The 22060-nt window shown below is 39.0% G+C and overlaps 1 protein-coding gene and 1 long non-coding RNA gene across 7 annotated transcripts in view; one reads left to right on the top strand and one right to left on the bottom strand.

Moving 5' to 3' along the window:
- Positions 1–4340: 4340 nt before the first annotated feature.
- HMGN3 (high mobility group nucleosomal binding domain 3) overlaps positions 4341–22060 on the bottom strand; it is a 31058-nt gene continuing 13338 nt past the window's right edge. Inside the window, exons 2-7 of one of the 6 annotated variants that reach the window (XM_036248383.1) lie at positions 16505–16555; positions 9304–9333; positions 6588–6638; positions 5344–5457; positions 5126–5225; positions 4341–4810 (exon numbers count right to left, since the gene is read on the bottom strand). In XM_036248383.1, the coding sequence (XP_036104276.1) occupies positions 4797–4810; positions 5126–5225; positions 5344–5457; positions 6588–6638; positions 9304–9333; positions 16505–16555 (360 nt within the window). In that variant the 3' untranslated portion in view covers positions 4341–4796. Of the gene's footprint in view, positions 4811–4860; positions 5226–5343; positions 5458–6587; positions 6639–9303; positions 9334–16504; positions 16556–22060 lie in introns of those variants that run through there. The other 5 variants (XM_036248384.1, XM_036248386.1, XM_036248385.1 and 2 more) reach the window with 5 other exon arrangements.
- LOC118621100 lies at positions 11097–12410 on the top strand. The gene is made up of 3 exons (XR_004957622.1): positions 11097–11209; positions 11606–11720; positions 12286–12410. It is a non-coding gene; the product is annotated as an uncharacterized LOC118621100 (long non-coding RNA).

Consider the following 22060-nt stretch of genomic DNA (forward strand, 5'->3'; position numbering starts at 1 on the left):
GTTTCCAGTTCTCTTGGGTATATATCTCAGAGTGGGATTGCAAGGTCAGGTGGTAATTTTATGTTTAAGTTTTTGAGGACCTTTCAAACTGTTCTCCAAATAGGCTGCACCAGTTTACATTCCCACCAGCAATAAACAAAGGCTCCAATTTCTTGCCATCTTCTCCAACACTTGTTATTTTCCACTTTTGTTTTTTTTAGTCATTCTAGTGTTATCTCATTGTGGTTTTGATTTGCATTTCCCTAATGACTAATGATGTTGAGCATTCCTTCATTTGCATATTGGCCATGTTTTTCAAGAAATGTCTATGAAATTCTTTGCTCATTAAATTTTTTAAAAAAATTGTTTATTATTGAATTGTAAGAATGTCTTATATATTCTGGATACTAGACCTTTATCAGATATTTGATTTGCAAATAATTTGTCCCATTCTGTGGGTTGTCTCTTTACTTTGTTAAATTTTTTCATTTTGATGTCCAATTTACCTGTATTTTATTTGGTTGCTTGTGCTTTTGGTGTACTATCTAAGAAACCATTGCCTAATTCAAGGTCATTCAATTTACATGTAAATATAATTCTAAAACTGAGCTTTTAAAGACTTTCTCTTCTCCTGCAAGGGAGAGATGTATAATCTCTGTGCAGTTTTAAATGAGCCTGAGTATCTATTTGGCATTGGAAAATTGGACTTATTTTTATTAGGGGGCAGGAACATTATATTAAATAATTGGAGAATTCACAAACTTTCTTCCAAATTTATGTAAAGTACTTATTACAGGGCCTTAAATAAATTGTGGTTTTGCTTATTATCTAAATCATTACAATTATTGTAAGAGATTTTAAAACATGGCTCAGAATAAAATAAGTAGAAAATAATAATAAACATTTGGAACTCATAAGAGAAAAGCATTCAAAGAAGAAACATTTAGCAGATGCTATAGCTAGATGTTGAAACAATCTTCCTGTGCCTGCTAGATTGACCACCTAAGGAATAGCTTTTGTATCTCTAATCAAGAGTGAAGTCCCCCAAAAAGTGGAGACAAGGAAAAACCTTTGTTTCATGACCTGTTTCAAACTCCTTAACTATGTAAATGTGCATTCAAAATTTTATGGGACAGTTCATCTAGAGTTGGGCCAAGGGTCTTGTTTTTTGGTTCAGATTATTTTTTTCACAGAATTTAAAAATGGGAATTTTGCCCTCGTGGGTTTGGCTCAGCAGTTAGAGCGTCAGCCCACAGACCAATGAGTCTTGGGTTCAGTTCCAGTCAAGGGCATGTACCTCAGTTACAGTTTGTCCCCGGCCCTGGTTGGGGTCTTGCAGAAGGCAACAGGTCAATGTGTCTTTCTCACATCGGTGTTTCTCTCTCTCTCCCACTCTATTTTGCATGCAAAAAATGTCTTCAGGTGACATTTAAAAAGGGGGGGGGGAGATTTTAGGGTATTTGCCTTTCAAAGCCCTCTCTTACTCCACCACAATCCGTGGGGCAGTCTCCAGAGAGGATTTGAGGACACCACCTATGACTGTACAAGCAGTTCATTGCTTAACTACAGGGGTGCCATGTGCCTCAAAGTCATTATCGATGCAAAGCTATTATGCTTTTCCAGAAGATGAATAGACATGTGTTTGGAGAAGAGGGTCCTTGACCTATCCTGTATAAACTCACTGACGAAGTAAGCAATGTGGCAGTAAAGGGTATCCCACACCTTCCAAGTGTTTGCAGGCAGTACATCCATAACCTTGGAAGTGTGTCCATCAAGTGTTCAAGTTCTGGAGAACCAACCTGGGGCTCCTGGGTTATTTTGGTAGCTGTCTGCTCTATAGTAGTCCTTTGCTTTGTCAATGTGGCAATAATACCCATAAATTTTAACAGACACATACCTATGGCTTATAGAACCCCTGATCTTTGTGTGTTTGAAATAAGAGTAACAGCATCAATGGACACTGTAAATAATAATGATTTTAAAAATGTGATTTCTCAGTAGAAAAATATTTAAAACTCACAATTTTCAGAAGAAATTCAAAGGACAATTAAGCATATGAAAAACTCATTTTACTAGTAGTAAAATAAAAATGGTAAGGCATCATTTTCCACTTACGAGACTGACTAAAATAAGAGCACTGGCAAAGGAAAGGAGAGATGGCATTTCTATGCTGTTGACAGAAGTGGACGGGCACAATGTTTTTGGCAAAAGTCAAAATGTCAAATGAATGTTTCCTTTGACATCTGCTTCCAACATTCCACTTCTAGGAAATTATTTGAGTAGAAATATGTAAGTAGGCAAAGCTTTGCGTATATGAATGTTTATTGCAGTATCAATGGCAGCACTGCAATATTTGAAAATATGCCTCCAATTACAATTTATTGGTTGAATAATTCTAAATAGGATGTGTATTTCCTTCCTTTAAAAACTGTATGTGCATATGTTCATGCATGCATGTGTGCACACACACACATACATAGTCGTAGAGAAAACGGTGTGCAGTGCTTACCTCTGGTCTCAGGAATGGGGGAAAGGAGAACTTTGACTTTCCCCTTTATATATTATTGTAATGTCTAATATTTTTTAAAAATCACCTGTAGTACCCTTAACATTTTTTAAAAAGTAAATCTATGGAGTTTATATTCCATTTCTGAATTGGAAGCTAGCCAGCAATGTACTTCAATCTTATACTAAAAAATATTGAAAATATTTTTGTCAAGTGCTCATAGGATACCAGCTATTTAGGGGTGGGGTGATAAAAAAAAGAATTAAGGTACATTTCCTAATCAGAAGCCAGGGAGACTTTGAATGACATTATTCTGTATACTATGGTTTTTATCTGCAGTAGATTAATAGTGGACTAAGGACAATGATACAAAATGTAAGAATGGCCCAGGCCAGTTTGGCTCAGCGGTTAGAGCGTCGGCCTGCGGTCCGGAGAGACCCGGGTTCGGTTCCCGCTAAGGGCACCTACTTCGGTTGCAGTTTGTCCCCGGCCCTGGTTGGTCGTGCGGGTGGCAGCCACTCGATGTGTCCCTTCACGTCGATGTTTCTCTCTCTCTCTCCCTCCCACTCTATCTGTACAAAAAATGGAAAAATATCCTCGGGTGAGGATAAAAAAAAAAAAAAGAATGATGGAGGGACCCAGTTTTTGTTGATAATAGAAAAGCATCTCAGGCTCTGAGGAACTACAGCCTTTGTGCATGTGTTCCTAAGCGGCACAGGTACTATTCACCATCTTCAACAATTCAAGTCTGCACTAACAGGAATCCCCAGAATCCAGCTTTCCTGGGGTGTTCATGCAGTTACCAAACTTCTCAGGAATGTAAATGAACAAAAAAATTTACATTTATAACATAGCTCCTCTATTCCTAGGACAGATATGTCCTTGCAGAAACATAGGACATTGCTGTGGTGTGAATGTCTGTGTCCCTCCAAAAGTTCATGCTGAAATCTTACCACCCAAAGATGATGGTATTAGAAGTAGGCCTTTTGGGAGGTGCCCAAGTAATGAGGCCAGAACTCTCATGAATGGGATTAGTGCCCTTACAAACGAGATCCCAGAGAGGTCCCTGGCTTCTTCTACCATCTGAGGATACACTGAGAAGTCTGTGACCTGGAAGAGGACCCTCACCTACTGAATGGCACCCAGATCTTGGACTTCCAGCCTCTAGAACTGTGAGAAAGACATTCTGTTGTTTATAAGCTGCCTGGTCTGTGATATTTTGCTATAGTAGCTTTAATAGACGAGACACTATGTATAGAATTCAAAAGACCAGTTCAAGTTCTGGTCTTTCTTCTTCTCATGAGCCTGAAGTAAGTCAAATACTCTCCATGTCCCTATTTCTTAGCCTAGAAAGGAGCTCTAATAATTCCTATGCCAACTCCTTTCTTAGGCTGACCCAAGGCTGAAATGTGGTCATGCTGGGTAAAGTGTTTTCAAAGCTGTGAAGTGCTCAAGGAATGGGAAAGTATTTTAGTACAAATGTGACTCAGTATTATTTTGAAAGTGGGAAATTTTCAAGGATGAGCCTGAGTTTATGCTTTGTCACTTGTTCTGTTTTAGCAGAATTCTGTTTAAAAGGACTTTGAAAAAAGGTGATGTTTTATTAAGTTTTATACATGGTAATCATTGCAGGCCACTTCTGGTATGAAGTGTATTAGATGTAATTCTACCTCAGCACTCACAGATGACTTTATTAAAATGAAATTTTTTTTAATGACAGAAAATTAAGAAACAATTCTATTTGACTTATTAGAGATTCCATCAGGGCACAGACTGTAGACATTCTTTACCTCTTCCGCAACAATAAAATGAAACACTGACTTAATTTAGTAAAAACATTACTAAGAGGCAGGTATTTTGCAGGCAAGAAAACCTTTTATTTTAAACCACAAATAGTCAGCAGATGGCCACAACTATCCATGTTTCATTAAAATCACATAAACCTAGGTACAAAAGCACCACTGATTATTGCTCTAGAAAAACTGCGTGAAAAATTCAATATGCACAGTAAAAACACCACAGTATGCACAGGACTAAAATGTTAAAGCAAATTCATGGAATGCTGAATCCATTTTACACACAGCTTCCAATATTAAATTTATTTTACTTGAGGATGATGGAAATTTCCAAAAAGATTATGAGAAGGTAAAATGTCCATCCTTATATATTTTTGTATGCCAACTAGTAGAGTTCTAAAAAATTAGCATTTACAAAAACTTGGTAAAAATAGCTTTTAAAAGTTGTCCCAAGAGGTACATAAAATCAACCCCAATTTCTCATGACAATTCATTTTCCTTCGATATCTACAGATTCAGTTTTCTGTACCTGTGGGTGAAAAAAGAAAAACAACAATATAGTTACTATTAAACCTACTATAAGCCAAATAAAAGTCCACCCCACCAACACACACACTTTAGAACATCTGTTTTTTAGTAGCTCTACCACAAAACCTATTTCAGCTCTGGGTGTCAAACAGACAAGGCAGGAATACATTATGCAAACACTCTGCTGCATTTGTTGCTCTCTGCTTTTCAAACAACCACAGCAGCTTTCCCTGCAAGCTCCCACTGTTCATAATAAACACCACCACACCACTATCTGATGCTAGTCACTGCAAACATGCAGAATTTTCTACTGTACCCTTAACTCTCACTGTTTCAATCTGCCCCTTTACTGACAGTGTGCTGGGTGGGGTACCTCTGGAGGTTGAGACACTAACAGTTGAGCGAGAGATGTGGATCTGCAATAACATCACAGGCAATGAAAAGAGACATTAAGAACATGCTATCACCAGCTGAAGGATCCAGCAATTTCTTAAGACACTGATTCAATCAGTGGGAGGTATTTATGCAAAGTACCTCTTCAACTTTAGTTTCACCATTTTCAGATGGTGCAGTACCTTCCTTTCCAGCTTCCTGCTTCTCCTCCTTCTTCCCTTTAGCACCTTTGTTAACCTTTGTTCCAGGTTCTTTCTAGCAGAGGATCAAAGCACAGACAGAGTATGTTAGACATGGTGTGCTGTTAGCTAAAATCAGTCAGTCTCCATCTAAACACAAGGTAAAGCACAACCATGGCCAACACGGTGACTTTTGGGGAAAATGGAAACAATTTTGCTGGGCATCAACTGAGTTCTACGGAGTCTCTGAAAATGCCACAGGCTGCTTAGAGTCCAGTGGACCTTCCCTTCTGGGAAAACACGACGATTCCCCTCGTATTTGTTTCGGTGGACCTCCTCTCTTGATGAAGTGAGAAGTGGCCCTGCTGTGGAAAGAACAGCAGCAGCTGGTGGAGGACAAGGCAAAGCTGGGGAAGAACCCAGCAAGCGAAACACTGCACGTGGGCACGTGGGCTTGAGTGACTAGGGAGCCGAGAGAGAACTTGAAAATGAAGACCCAGATCCTAATTTTAAGGTCAAGCTACAGAAGTGAGTTCTGCTTCTGAATCACCTACACAGACCACAATACACATAGTTTCAAACAATTCACAACAAGAGACAATGCTCTGAAGGGCAGGGTAGAAAAAAAGCCATTTGGGGGTCAGTTTCTGTGCTTTTGTGTCCTCATCAGCGAAACGGGTTGTTTATACCTACCTCAGTAGGGCTGATGTGCAGGTTCTATGAGAAACGCAACCAAGCAGGCTCTGGCATAGTATAAGGGCCACATAAATGTTTGCTGGTATTAATTATTTGCTAGTATTAATTATTATGTGGTTACCATGAAATATCAGACTGGCCTACTAAGGCCAGTGATGTGGAGTCAGAGCCCCAATTGCTCGGGCTGTTGGCCAGGCTCGGCCCCTCTGAGCACCGTGTGAACGGCACGTTCAGAAGGAAGTACCAAACCCCCTTGGACATGAGGCTTCTCAGAGCAGTGTGTGCTGACTTTCTTCACTTTATTGACCAGATGGAAAACACATTCCTGGTCAAAGCATAAAACTGTGCTTTATGCCCGTTGAGAAACCCTTTAGCAGGGGTAACAGTTTTCTAGTCAGTACGTTTAGCCTGAAGCATTAAATGTGATCTTTCCTCGGATGACTTTTGGATATGAAATTATAATTTATTCATTGTTTAAAAAGCCAAAGTGGGAGTGGGAGCACCTCTTACCTTAGCAGATGTTTTTCTTGGTTTCGGTTCAGGTTTTGGTGGAGCAGGTTTCTGCAAAGATAAATTAAATTATACAAACACAGACAAAGACAACCCTCAGCACCAACATGAACACAAAAAGGCTACAAAAGACAACAGTCCATTTTGACTATGATTTTTGTGTATTTAAAATATATTTCATTCTATTTTCAGCATCAGCTAACAGCATAAAGATCTCTGCAATTTCATAACTATTTTCATCCTAGGTTCTCAAGTTAACGGCAGGTGAGATTTAAAAGCCGACTCATTATTCCTGAGTCCAGAATAGCTCTCCGGGAATGGGTTTAAGCTTCTATCTCTGATGTCTCTGTACTTCCTTTTATCACAGCGCAGCAGCAAGAGGAATGACTCAGGCTGTCGGCCAAATGACTCAATGAATTCAGTCACACTCGCCTTCCCAACAGTCTAGAAATCACAGCACAATCACAGGCAAAGCCCATCCGGTAATGAAGACTGCTGCCTGTGAAGAATTTCAAAAGCATTTCCAAATCCTTTCACCTCTGATGTAGATTTCAGGTTCTGGAGCCAAGTGTCCTCCCACTTTCATCATCTCCAATGCCAGCTCAAGGTGGAAAGAATCCCTTGCCCACCCAGATGCTGGGCTCATCTTATCCCTAGAGTTTTCTATTGACATGATGACAATGACAAAATCTCCACTGTTAGCCCCAAAGTTTAAGATTTTTCACAGATCTTATTAGCCAGAGAGCTCACTTGGCAACTCTTTTCTGTTGCCTTGGATGGTTCTCCTTCCCATTCCCGTGAGCAGCGTCTGCCTGCCCTGCGGCCACAGCTCCCTCCACACAGGCCCTCGGCCTTGGCGCATCCCAGGGCCCTGCGAACCTGGGCACCAGGGACGCTGGGAAAAATAACCAGTTTAACCCTGGCTGTTTTAGGGCAAATATTTCTCTCATGGAGTTAGAAAAAAATAAGCGTATATCTCTCCTGGCGCTAGGAGGGTATGGTTTTTAAACAGAAAACACTGGCTGTGGTCTCCCCGTGTGGAGAAAAATACATGTTCTTCCCCAAGGCCTCCAGGTGTTTCAGGCTCACTTTGAAACTGGCTCTTTTCATGAAGGGCTTAAAGTAAACTTGTAGACAGTTAAATTCCTGAAGACTGTCTGTTAGAAGACCTTAAAATAAAAAAAGAAAACTGAGCTTGAAGAGTAAGGGGTGTTTTATTAATCTTCTTACCACTCTAAATCTGTATTCTGCTCCCCAAATACAGCTGCTTGCAAGCTTGCATGGCTCCTAAATCTTCAGGATTTAAAAACTTTAATTTGGGTTTTGATATATTGTCTTTACACTTATTTTTCTCAATTTACAGCAAATAATTTCCTTTTATATTATCTTCTGTAAGACAGCCTTTGTCCCCGACTCAGCACTCACGGGTTTTGATGGGACAGGAATGAGGCGGCTGCAGTGCTTAGCCCCACCTCCCAGGAGGTTCTGCGCCAGCGCCTTGGGCAAGAACCTCAGGCGGTTCCTGGTGCTCAAGAAAAGTCTTGTTTTTGTTTTAGATTTTGGGTATTATTTGATTTACAAAGTCTATTCCCTTAATGGGCCAGAGATCCATGGAATAAAGTGGCTTTTAGTAAAATCTATAGTTCAGCCTAAAAAGAGTTTAAACTAACTTCTGAGCCATGCTGAAAGTTACTATTAGACACAGCACACCATCTTTCGCGGGGTTTCTGAGGAAATCTGGATTAACTGTGTACACACCCTGCATTTCCCAGCTCTTAAATCTTCCTGGTGACTCTGCTATCACTTCCTTAGGCTGGGGCTCCCGTGAAACACTGGCTCACTCAACTCAAACTCAGTTACACTCTGACCTTGTGACTCTGACGTCCTAGTCTGCTCCAGGCATGGGTGTTGGCTGAGAAGGAAATTCATGCTTTCCCCAAAGGCCAAATTTGGGGAAATCTGTACTATCTACTATGGGGATATAAGTTGTCAGCCAAGAGGTCAATGCCTTTCCCCTACATCTCAGTGGGCAGTGTGGGCTGCTGGTGTTTTAACCAAATCCTCCACCAGACAGCCAGTCCCCGTCTTGGCAGAATGGAGAGTGGACAACAGTCAGCAGGCAGCAGACAGGCACACGAGAGCCAGCGAGGAGCTGTGTGGTGAGAAGGGCCGGAGCATGCTCATTGCCAGGCCTGGCACACCTGCCCGTCCCTGCTTCAGGGATCTATCCTCGTCTCTTCCCTGGGCCTGGCCCACAGAAGAAGGCTCCAAGTGGCAAAGTGGAATCATTACTTTTATAAAGATCTTACAGTTCTGAAATGAGGCTACAGTGTTTGTAGTAAGATAACTTTTAGAACATTCTGACTAAAATATGAGTTGTAGACAGAAAATCAGAATTCTTGTCCACTTTAGCTCATCATAGGTAGACTCAGAAGGCTGCAACTTTGCTTAAGGTACTTCTTTGGTTTCAGAGACGTAGCAATATCAAACTTCCTGTGCTTTACATTCCTGGTAATGGGGCTGGCCAGTCTGTCACCCACACATCTGATCAAGGGAACTGCTTGGCAACAATGGTTGAATTTGCTATATATTGTGACCCACGTAATTTCCAAAAAACTCAGGAAACATTTAACCTTCCTTCTGCTCCTGTGCTCTGGACAGGGGGAAGAAACCTGAACTCACAGGAACTAACACCAGGGGTTTCTAAAGTACTCACCGCTGACAACCTGGCAGACCGTCTCGTGGGCTACAAAGGAAATGGAAAAATGCGTATTTTTTAGTGATTCTACACAGCCAAGTTGACTTTTAAAAATTCTTTCTTAATATCTTATATTTGTTGAAAGAATATAATGTATGGCTCTTATCACCCTCTCCAGGTGAGTGCAGTGCAGCACCCCAAGTAACCCTGGCCACCCGAATGTTCAAGAGGATGTTTCTGAAGAGGTGTGGGCACCTGGTCAAAGAAATGGCCTCTCCTGATGAGTAAGGAAAGAAAAGGAAGATGAAATTCAGGCTCTGAACCATTATCTCTACTTCTGGGATAAAACAGACAGCAGGAACACTGAGGTGCTATTTAAGAACTGATTTCCAGTCTGACTCTTGCTCCTTACCTATGGAACTAAAGCTTATAAGTTAATACAACAGACTTGCATTACTGTGCAGAAATCAAAATAGCAGAAGTTCCCAGTCTTATTACTACATTAGAAAAGAGAATGACTACAAGTCTTAGGCAGTTAATGAGAAAGGTTTCCTTTTACCTGTAACAAAATAAACACATTTATTTCTCTACTAAATGCATATGTTTAAAGATTTAAATGGAGAACAAAGTTCATTAATTTTTTCTTTTAATTTGGAAATTTAGAAAATTTAGAGAGAAACTGTATTGAGACGGATGTTGTTCAGGAAATCTTCTTCTTCAGTAACGGTGCAAGGTAGCAAATGAGATGGCAAAAAATTTTTAAATAACAGAACTCTTGCCCGACCGGTGTGGCGCACTGGTTGAGTGTTGAACCATGCACCAGGAGGTTGCCGGTTCGATTCCTGGTCAGGGCACATGCCCAGGTTGTGGGCCCGATCCCCAGTGGGGGGCATGCAGGAAGCAGCCAATCGATGTTCTCTCTCATCAATGTTTCTATCTCTCTCCCTCTCCTTTCCTCTCTCTAAAATCAATGAAGAAAAAAATATTAATAATAAAAAAAATAACAACTCTTCTAGGCATTTCAGAAATAAGCATTCAGAACTGATATTGTACTTACCATCAGCAAAAGATGGCTCCCCAAGGGATTTCACAGTCTAAAAGTATAACTGCCTTTCTTTAATGTGTCCTAGAAGTAAATACTCCATACTTTTTATTCGCTGCTTTACTCCAGTAGAAGAGTATGCCACCTAACATATTGTACATACTCAACGTTTGCTCAAAAAATGGAACTCCAGCTTTTCCCTAAGTCTTGCTGCTTTGTGCAGACTTTGCCTTATTATAATAGCTTAAATGTCTCAAATAATTTTTTAAGAGGGTCAGAAAAATGATCAGCAGCAGCCCATGCCATGAGTGCAAAGAATTATGAAATTCTTGAAGCTGTGCTTAGGTCGGTCTAGGTCAGCTGGTCAGGCAAAACTGGAGGAAATATTTCTTGCCATCTCTACATCTAAGAAATTCTTGCTGAAAATAGCCACAGGAAGCTAAACTCATCTTTCTTTAAACTACAGAAAGAAAATGAAGGGCCAGAGCCTTCATGAATAATTTTAACCCTGGGTCTCAAGGAAAGATCACAGCTGGACTTGAGGCCAGCTAGCAGAATGTGCTGAGACCAGGGGACAGCTCAGGCTAAGTGGTGACTGTGACACACAGTCACTGCATAGGGAAAGAGGATGCACCCCTCAGCACACAGTGTGGGAAGCTCCCCAGGGGATACCACGGCGTGTTAGGGTTATCGTAACAACGCACCACGCGTCACTGGGAACCAGAACCCAAATTCTGTGATGCCTTTCCCAGGATGATGAGTTGCATAAATTGGGTATTACTGAAGAAACGGCAACATTATCAGTTAAACCGGCAGCAAGAGGGTGACTTGTGCTTCTTCAACATGGAGCCAGAGCATGGAGGAGCAATGAGCACCCGCCAGGTACCGAACAGAGCTCAGCTTTGACACTTCTGTGTGGCCTCAACAACTACCCATCCTATCTCACAATAAAGTGCAGCCAGCACAGAGTGCTCAGGAAGATACTCTCTGAGAGGACGAGTGGCAGACTCCATGCTAAAGAGGGGTGACCAGACCTTATCTGAACCCCTGTCGACTTTGTGTCAACATCTGTGTACCCTGCTGGCCTTACCTCACCATTCACCTCATCTGTGTCGTGTCTGCCCCTTCTGCACAGGACCATCTTCTCTAACATTTCCATAGCTCCAATGCCTAGCGGGGTCCCTCAATAAACTAGAAGGTGAACACTAAGAAATGTACAGCAAGTTTGACCTTGGGAGAGGTGTCAAGATCACTGTCTCATTTTACTGCACTTCGCAGATGACTGTGTTTTCATTAACACCAAGCAAGACCCTCTACCGGCAAAAGATCATGACTCACTGAAGGCTCCAGTGATCGTTAGCATTTTATAGCAATGAAGTCTTTTAAAGTTAAGGTAGGTACATTGTTTTTTAGGCATAATGCTATTGCACACTTAATACATTACAGTATAGTGTAAATAAAACTTTTTCAAAATCCTCACCCGAGGATATATTTTTATTGATTTTTAGAGAGAAAGGAAGGGTGGAGAAACATTCATGTGAGAGAGAAACATCAATTGGTTGCCTCCTATAAGTACCTGACTGAGAGTCGAACCCACAATCTTTTGGTGCACAGCACGACGCTGTTATTAACTAAGCCACCAGGCCAGGACATAAATATGACTTTTATATACACTGAGAAACAAAACAATTCATGTGACTTGCTTTATTGTAATAGTCACTTGATGGTCGTGGTCTAGAACCAAACCTGCTATATCTCTGAGACATGCTTATACCTGGTCAGGTACTATTCATTTTGGGGCCTGAAAAGGGGCCAAGTATGTCAACCATTACTCATAAGTACTTCTGTATCCGACAACTAGCTGTCCTGATAAACGCTGAAGTGAGGCCAACTCATGTGAAAATTCCCCCACTCATACTCTCGCTCCTTTCCTCCCATGTGAACACCCAAACGTGAAGAGGCAGGGTGATGTCGGGGAGCCCTTTGGGATTTCCAGAGAGACTTTCCGAACAAAGCACTGCTCTGCAGGGCCTGCAAGCTGTTCTGATGCAAAGACTCACCAGCCTTTGATAATTCAGGTCAGTACAAGAGTTGCAAAATGAAAAGCCTATGAAATTAATGGAAAAACAAAGTTTGCTTTTCTGGACTGTCTAAAGTACCTAATCTCTAAAATGCACATCTTTTACTGTAAAATCATTTTATGACTTCCTGCCTACAATTTACCAGCTCTTCTTTCTATGCTATAAAAAAAAAGAAAGAAAGAAAAAAAAAAGAATTTTCTTAAATTTTCCTTTCTGGGAACCATGAGAAGAGATTTTCTTTTTCGCTGCAAACAGTGGAGGCTGAGGCGAACCTTGCATGCAGTCCGCAGAACTGGGTGCACATGCAAGTGTGTGTACCTTCTGGAAAGTTTCATTAGCTTCACAGCCTTAAAATCTGTAAGTGACTGGACTATATTATTAGATATTAAATAGACTAGACTGCTATTTTATTCCTCTTGGAAACACTTGAATTTGAAGTATTCATTTGAGACTCAGGCTACTGGGCAGGACCTCTATGAAAAGATAGTAAGAGTTTCTCGTGATTTATGGATTGTAAATCCCAGGAAAAGTGGCCAAAAGAATGGTCCTCAGGGAAGGAAGGACGGCTTTTAGAATGATAGGTCACCGCCTGGCCAGTGTGACTCAGTGGATTGAGTGTTGTTCGGTGGATTGAGCGGTCCCAGTTCGATTTCCAGTCTGGGCACATGCCCAGGTTTTGGGCTTGCAGCCGATGGATGTTTCTATCTTGCTCTCCCTTTCTCTCTCTCAAAAATCAATAAAAACATATTTTAAAAAATCTTTAGAATGATAGGTCCTCAAAAGAGGTACAGAAACAATGTCATGACTTGTCACTGTGGTATACAGGTGCTGGGCACAACGGAATTATTCAGTAAGCATTTGCTGATTAGCTGATCACTCCCCGGGTTGGAGAAAATTCTCCAAGGCTACTCTGAAAGACATGGAGTCTTTTACTTTTGTGCAACATGGACATCTAGTCTTGCTATGACAAAGTTCACTGGGGTAGAGAGAGCTAGATTCAAGCAGAATTACTGGACTTTGCTGAACACTGCTTGAAACATAGTGGTGATTTCACCGGATTTGAAAGTATGTTTATTTTTATGAGATTTCTTAATGTACCTGAGCCTGACCATGTACTTCCAAACAAAACCCAAAATTCAAGTTGCTTTTAATTTCAAAACACAAATGAGGAACTAAATAGCAATGACCTTCTTTGCAAAACTGGAAGGTAGGAAAAGATGTAAGTCAGAGCCTTGGCAGAGAAAAAGCACTGAATAATCAGATTTTTATGATTATCACAAAAGGGGCATGAGGACAGAGGACGTTGAATCAGGACATTCAGATATCTTTTCTGGTTTTGCAATTCACAAGTGGTGACACATGGGGAAAATCATATATGTCTCGGAGGACACTGTATTAGTGAAAATGAAGATACTGTATATAAATAAAGACTCCTACTTCACGGAAATTCATTTATCGTGGTAGAGTCTGGAACTGATTAACCGTGATAAACGAGGGCCGACTGTAATAACATCTGCCTATTATCAAACACAGCACTTCTATGACATTCACTATTCGCTTTCCTTGTTTCATTTTCCTTAACAGCAAATATCCACCTATTTTATTTTACTCTCTCTCCCCCCTGCTAAAATGGAAGCTCCATGAAGTCAGAGACTTTTGCTTCTTTTGTTCACTGTGGACTCTGCAAAGCCTAGAAAAATGCTTGGTACATTATGGGTGCTCAGTACATTTCTATCAAGGAATGAATCTGCTCTGCCCTCATTTTAGGGTTACTGTAAGGATCAGATAAAATAATGTATGTGAAAGGGCTGTAGAAACTGCTGAGTATAATGACTGTAATATATTGTTTGGGTCATTTATTATCCAAATACTTAATTCTGCACCACACTCTTCAAATATCATGGCAGAGACAGAGGCTTTTCAAATCCTTTGTAACTAGAAAATTCAAACAATTCAGTGGGGGTAAAATTAGTCAATATACTGTCTGACAATTCTTACCCTAAACCCTAAATCACTAGCTAACCCACCGACCTTTTCACTTTTCAAACAATTGTGCTGATGTCTTGAAGGAATATCATGAGTTTACATTTGGTTTTGGTTTAAATGACAGGTGAAATCTTATCTAGGAAGGATTTTTGTTAGCAATAATAGAAAACAAATAATAATATAAAAATAGAATATTAAAAGTAATAATACAGGCATACCTCTCAGAACCACAATAAAGTGAATATCTCAATAAAGTGTCACACAATTTTTGATTTCCCAGTCCATATAAAAGGTATGTTTACACTATACTGCAGTCTATTAAGTGTGCAATAATAGCATTATGCCTATAAAAACAATGCACATACCTTAATAAAAATACTTTATTGCTAAAAGATGCCTATCATCATCTGAGCTTTCAGCAGTTGCCACAAACCTTCAAAGTATGAAAAATGCAAGACCTGCAAAGCACAATAAAGTGTATGACAAAACAAGGGGTGCCTGTAATATAAATAAAAATTCCAGGGCCAAAATAATATGCATGAGACAGCTGTATAAGCAAAGTTCTTTTACATATATTCTAACCAGCTTGATTGCTTTTTAGTGAAGAAAGATTGGAAAGACTGTTTTCACTATCCAAGCACTACTGTGTGCAATGGTTTCTAGGTTTTCTGACTGACAGATTAATTTCAATAGCAGTCACTAAGGAGAAACCCTATTGCATTTCATACCTAAATCCAAAAACATTAAGGTTCATTAAATACCAACTGTCTTACAAATCATATTTTTCCATTTTCAAGAAAATTCAGAAGTTCATCATTCTTTGGATGGTTCTGTCATTTGTACAGTGACTTGATTTTGGATCAAAAACTTTACCTCCCAAACTATTAGACTGAATGCTAGGTAAGTGAATGATGGGGATGTGGTTATAGGCAGTTTCGTTTTGCTTTTAAATTATTTTTTTATAGATTCTGTTAAAGATTTTCCATTTAGCAGAATAAATTTCCTTGTACAAATCCTGTGCGAGGATTTTACTATCACGATAAACTCCTCTGAATTATTATCCACAATACAAAATCACCCAATCAAAGAATCTGTAACTAGTTTTTTTTATCCTCACCTGAGGACATTTTTCATTTCTTGTTCAGACAGAGTGGGAGGGAGAGAGAGGAAGAGAGAGAGAGAGAAACATCAATGTGAAAGGGATACATCGAGTGGTTGCCACCCACATGACCCAACCAGGGCCAGGGACAAACTGCAACTGAGGTACGTGCCCTTAGCGGGAACCAAACCCGGGTCTCTCTGGACCACAGGCCAACGTTCTAACCACTAAGCCAAACTGGCCAGGGCCACAATTGTTTTTAATCTCTCTCATGACCCATTTTAGTTTATAAGTTCAACAGTAAGAGCCACAGCTTTTCAACACACTGCAAACTCCATGCAAAAGTGAATGGCCATTACCATAGTTACCATCTCACTTGCTACTTTTCACCTATCCCCTTGTAGAAGTTCATGATTGTACCAGGGAGGGTCAAATGCAAGCATTCCCAGTTCCTAGCTGTTGGGAGGTTTCTGTATTTTAACACAGAGCTTCTTTGAATTTTGCCTAATTAAGAATTTTTCTGATTTAAAAACCCAACTTTAATATTTTAACATCTTGTATATCCTTCCATAGTTTTTTACTTTAGAGATGACTCCTCTTAGGCAAATTTCATAACCTAAAAAGTAATTTATAATTCACTCACTGGAGCAGAGAATGTATTAAATCAACAGTCTTTGATTTCCTTGCTATGAAAGGCAGACTTTGTTCTCCTTGATGAATTTACCTATTATCTCGATTTTTGCCCAGAAGGAATTCTCAGTATCTGCTTTAACAGACAACAGGACCGACAGATAGAAACATAAACAACACTGTAAGTGGAAAATGACTCATCTGTGAACCCAACTGAATTATACCTAGGCCAAGGGAGACTACACAGAGACACTTTTATCTCTGACTTATGTAGTCTCAACAACTTGCACAGGAGTAGTATTCATTCAGATGCAGAAAGTCATAACAATATTGAAAATTCCAGTTAAATAATTAAATACAGGATGTCAAAGATACACTTACCTCCTGTTTAGTTACTTTGGATCCATCCTTGCCCTCTGTATTCTCTGGAGACTAGAAAGAATATATTTCAGTGAATTGTATTTAAATTGGAAAACACACATTAGAGACAGATTTTAAAAAAGATATTGAAATTCTCTGGACTACATAAACCAACAGGTATTTTGTGGGGAAAAGTAAGTTTACACACACTGCATTTATCTGCGTAACTGCTCTCATTTTAAACCAGGAGTGTCAATGTACATTCACCCTAAGCCATCTGATGATTCCCTGTGGTAAAGAACAGGGACCCAGCAGTCAGTGGCAAGGATGCCTGGGATCCAGTTGCTTTGATGCTCTGAGATGAGAGCAGGATGCTGGGAAAGCCCAAGCCAACTGCAAAGCGGATTTTCATCCCATACTTCTAGCTTTGATTTCTAGCCCACTTCTTGGTATGACTTGACTTGATACTTACTACTTCTATAAAATATTACTATTTTTCCATTATCAACGCCAGCACCTGTACTACACTCCCAGCCTTATAAGGCAGCCAAGAGGTTGCCATCCCAGCTGATTTGTTCCCTGATTTTAATCCAGCCGTGTGCAGCACCTACCCACTCTTGTGACTGTTCAAACCTGCCTCTTTTACAAGCTTGCATACAAAGGGAAAATATAGTTAGATTTACATGACATACCAAGTACCCTTATGTATTTTTATACACCTCAATCTATTTTTATTGGCTGAAGTCAATAAGATTAAAACCATTAGAAAAAATAAACTATTTAACACAAGATATGGATAGAATTCCCATCAGGAAAAAATACAAATAGCAAACCAATGTTTGGCACAATGTTTGACTTAGCAAAAATAAAACTGCTATGTGGTAATAACTTATTTAATACAATGAGAAAAAAATGTAAGATCATAAAAATGTAAGATCACTGTATGGTGGGGCAGGTGACATGGCAGTTAATGTTCTCAAAGAACAAGCTGGCAATATGAAAAAGACACATAGAACTGATAACCCAGTAATTCCAATTTTCAATCCAGTACTCAAAGAAAGACTCTAGAAAATACAGTTTTATTTGTACTGTTTCTAATATGGAATAACTGGAAATGACTTACTGGAAATGTTTAAGTAAACTATGTAACTATGTAATGGGATTAAAATATTTAGGCTATGTGGCTACGTAGAAAGTACACATAAAATAATGCTAAATTAAAAAACTTATAAAACAATATGTAAAACATAGATCAGAAGTATTTAAAGTCTTTGAGAAAGACAAAAGTTTTTATTTAAGTCAAAGGACACAGTAAACCTCTTCTTTCTAGGGTTTCCTGTCACCAACTATCAGTTCACCTTTCACAACTTCCCAGATCCAAGGAGTTCTCTTTGGTTTCCCAAATCGATGAATTCTATTCCCTCCTCCATGGGACCTCCTACATCATAAAGGGAAACAGCTTTCCTTTTCTGTTCTCCACTCTAATGCACAGGGTTGTCTGGTTCACAGATCAGTACTCTATCAGTCAGCGGAGTTAGAGAGGGCACATCTTAAAAAGTCTGACTGTATGAAGACAATTCCTGGATGGTCTATTTGGCTGTGTTTACTTCCTCAGCTCACTTCACAAACCTGACCCTCTGGCCACAGACCAGACCCTCTGTTGTCAAGGAGTGCTGGGCTGTCCTTCATACCTGTCAAGCCAGTTGGTAGATTTAAATCTGGGGTACACTCTACCTGTTACTGACAGGCATTTAAAGAAGCAGCATATAGCTACTGCTGATGTTAAATGACATTAAAAAATAAAAAATGATTGAATGACATTACTTCCCATATTTTTCTAAGCAGAATTAGTGACAACAATATTATAAGTGAGAGATCACTCTCTAAACACTGACCTAATAATGTTTGGATATAAGTTACTGAAAAAGAGAAACCTGCAAAGATGCCACATAGAAAAAAACAGGTATAATTGAAAAGATTCACGCCTTCAGATGAATGAATGTAAGACTAGAGATGTGAAGAACTACAACTGGAGGCAAAGCTGGTTTCTCTGTCAATCTCTCCACAAGGGCTCTCTATGTAACACATTTACAGTCGGGAACAACCCAACTGATCTTTACCCTGGGATCAGTGTGGTAGGTACTATGGCACAAATGCAGGTCAGGACACCGGCTTAAATCTTGGCTTTCTACCTAAGAGCTGTGTGATCTGCGGCAGTGCCTTGATCACAGTGGTGGTCTCTTCATCTGTGAATGACAAATGATAATGATGCAATTCAAAGGGTCATGCTTGTGATCAAGAGAGATGTTGGGGAGAGCATTTCATAGAATTGTTATATAGACATCATGCAACAAAAGATAAAAGCTCTTAATGAGTCTTCTGAATTATCAAATATAAAATTATATTCAACAAAGTCTTGGACTTGAACACATCCTCTTGCATCCAGATTCCCGGCAAGCTTGTCATCTGTTTTTATTGCACAGATTAACAGGTATACTATTTCAGAAAGACCAACCATTTCAGGCTATCTTATTGTCCCCCCATCTAACATTACATTTAGCCATGAGGCTGGAGATAGTAAGGAGGGAATGGAATGAAAGAATTAAAAGAGAAGTACAAAATTTTCTATTTCAAGGGATTGTGAGGGGTATAAACAAAGACAAGGGGGAAACAAGGCTTGAGGGTGTACATAGATGTACATAGATGATCTCAGATGTATTTCAATATTCTAGCAGGCTGATGGGAAGAATGAGGTGATTAAGATGGGGGGAGGAGCAGGGAATTCCAAGGCAGAGCGGTTCTTCCACACTCCCCAGGATAGGGCAGGTTTATGCTAATCCAGTTTGAACCCAGAATGGTCAAGAGGGCAGAGAATCATGGTCAAATGAAAAGGTCTCACTCACATATCCAAGGCTCCTTCAGTACCCAACTGGCGTGGGTACTGAGTTGAGAGCCAACACAGGGTAGGGGACATACATGGTGGCCAGATGGAAGGTACAATAGGGATTCTGGGAGTCTAGAGTACCACTGAGAGCTGATCTGAGGGCAAGTCAGCAGGCAGGTTGATTACTGAACACTTGGTAACCCTGTGAGGATAAAGAACTGGGCTACAAGGCCTGAACTTTGGCAAAAATCAACAGGCAGTTGAATTTTTTTTTTTATTACAAATTTTGAAAATAAAAGGAGGCTCATTAAAAGAGGAAAAACTTGAAACATAAACACTAAACCAGGGACAGTAAAAGAAATAAGGAATTGTCACAGACTGCTAAGAAATTAGCTCAGAATGCAACAAGGAGCAATAAAGAAATGAATAGTATGGAAGAGAGGTTAGGAGACATGGTGGGTAATTGAGAAGCTCACATATACCTAATAGTTATTTTGTAAGCAGAGAACAGAGGTAGTATTAGGAAGGCAAAGACATAAATAAGCTGAGAATATTCTGAAATTGATGTCATGAGTCTCCAGATTGAAAGCTCACACCAAGGAACAAACTAGAAACAAACAGAACAAACAAATACATTGAGAAATACTGTAATAAAACTACAGAATGTCAAGGAAAGTGGGAAATATCTTAAAAGTTATCAGAGTTAAAATATGGATAATCTACAAAAAATTACTTCTCACCAGCAACTACAAAGGTCAGAAAATATGGAGTAATGTTCAAGGAGCTAAGAAAAACTGTCAACCTAGAATTCTATACCCAGCTATCATTCAAGAATGAAGGCAAAATACTGTAAAGACCAACAGAGCTTTTCTTTCAATAAGGACCTATTACTAAAAGATCAAATTCAGCAATTAAAAAAATGAATCCAGATCAAGGTAAGGATACAAGAAATGCATAAAAATATGTTGGTAAATCTAATTAACTATTACCTATAGATAATACTACCTATTTTATGTGTGTATAAATTTTTTAATGTTTCAATTAAAATCCTAGATCAGTGCTATACTATAGAAATATATAATGTAATTTTTTATTTTCTAAGAACCACATTGAAAAAGTAAAAAGTAGATGAAATTAATTTTAATATTTTATATAACTAAATATATCTAAAATTTCATTGCTTCAACATGTAATCAATATACAAATTATTGAGATGTTACACAAACACTTTTGTACTAAATCTTCAAAGTTTGACATGTATTTTATACTGATAGGACATGTCCACTTAAGTGCGAAGTTTTCACCAGGAATACCTGATCTGTATTTAGTGTTCATAAAGTTATAGTGGTTTTACACATCCAGGTTGTTTCAAACACATTTAAAATTTTCCACTAGCTTAATCTAATACCAGTTTTTAAATTTAAATAGATTAAAATTAAAAATTTTCAAATTCAGCTCATTCTTTTTATGTGGTTAATAGCCTCGTGAAGCTACTGGCTACCATAATGGACAGCATAGTTCTAGACAATAACCACTACAAAAAAATGGGAGTAGGATATCTCAGAAGTTAAAGGTCCTAGTTTTGTTCTGAAAAACAATACAGACACAGAAAAATTTTACATTTTGTTAAAATAAAATTTAAAGAGAGTCATTAAAATTTTTAAGAAAATAAATAAGATCTAGAAACTTACAAGTCAGGAGGAGGAAAAGTAAGCAAACTTTACAAATAAAAGGCAAGGGAGAAAAGAACAAAGCAAGTGAAAACACATGATAAATAGAAACCACAAAATAAGTCACCTGAAAGGTCCAAATACATTAAGAATCACAATATACCTAAGCAAATTATACTCTTTCATAATGTCAAGTGGCGGAAGAAAATAAGAATACACGTATATGATTCCACTTTCATAAATTTTAAAACATGAACAAATCAATATTTTGGATTTATATATAAGTCGCATATATATCATAAATGCATAAAATCATGGACTGAAAGGATACACACCAAATTCATAACGGTTGTCTCTAGGGAGGCTGACAAGAGAAGGGAACCAAGGGGGTGTTTTGAACTTGAACTTTATCTGTAACGTTTTATTTAATAAAAATATCTGAAGCAAATATGATAAAAGTAAGTCACATTTTAAAATCTGAGCAGTGGGTAAACAGAAATGTTATATTATTTCCTGGCTTTTTCTGTATTTTGATTTTTTTCCAAAAAAATATTACCAATATTGGGGGGACAGGCTACAAGCAAAGCCCAGTTTAACAGTGCCATGTCTGTTCCCTAACACAAATTCCATGACTAGGTTTCTCATAGCATTTTCTGTGTTTCTTAAATGGCTTATAAATCTGGTTCATACACTGTCTCTTCTTTTTCTGTTCAAGACATATAATCCATAATTGCTTCATTTGTGCTGATATGAAGGAACTGGAACAGGGCAAGACTGGAAGCCAAGAGCACTATAAACACTGATTCAAAACTCTCGCTCCTGCGCTAGTGTTGGAGTGGGGCAGAGGGAGCATGGATTCCTTCAGCAGATGACCAACTGTACTACACCCTTTCTTTCTTTACACAAAGATGCCTGGGTCCTGAATCTGAGGACACTAAAGGGGACACAACTACATTTTCCTTAAGACTACAACAGGACCAGTAGTCCTTATCAGAAAGCCAAGAAAAAGAATTTGGAATTTTT

The sequence above is a fragment of the Molossus molossus genome, unplaced genomic scaffold (assembly GCF_014108415.1).
Source record: "Molossus molossus isolate mMolMol1 unplaced genomic scaffold, mMolMol1.p scaffold_m16_p_8, whole genome shotgun sequence".
NCBI classification, from domain to species: Eukaryota; Metazoa; Chordata; class Mammalia; order Chiroptera; family Molossidae; genus Molossus; species Molossus molossus.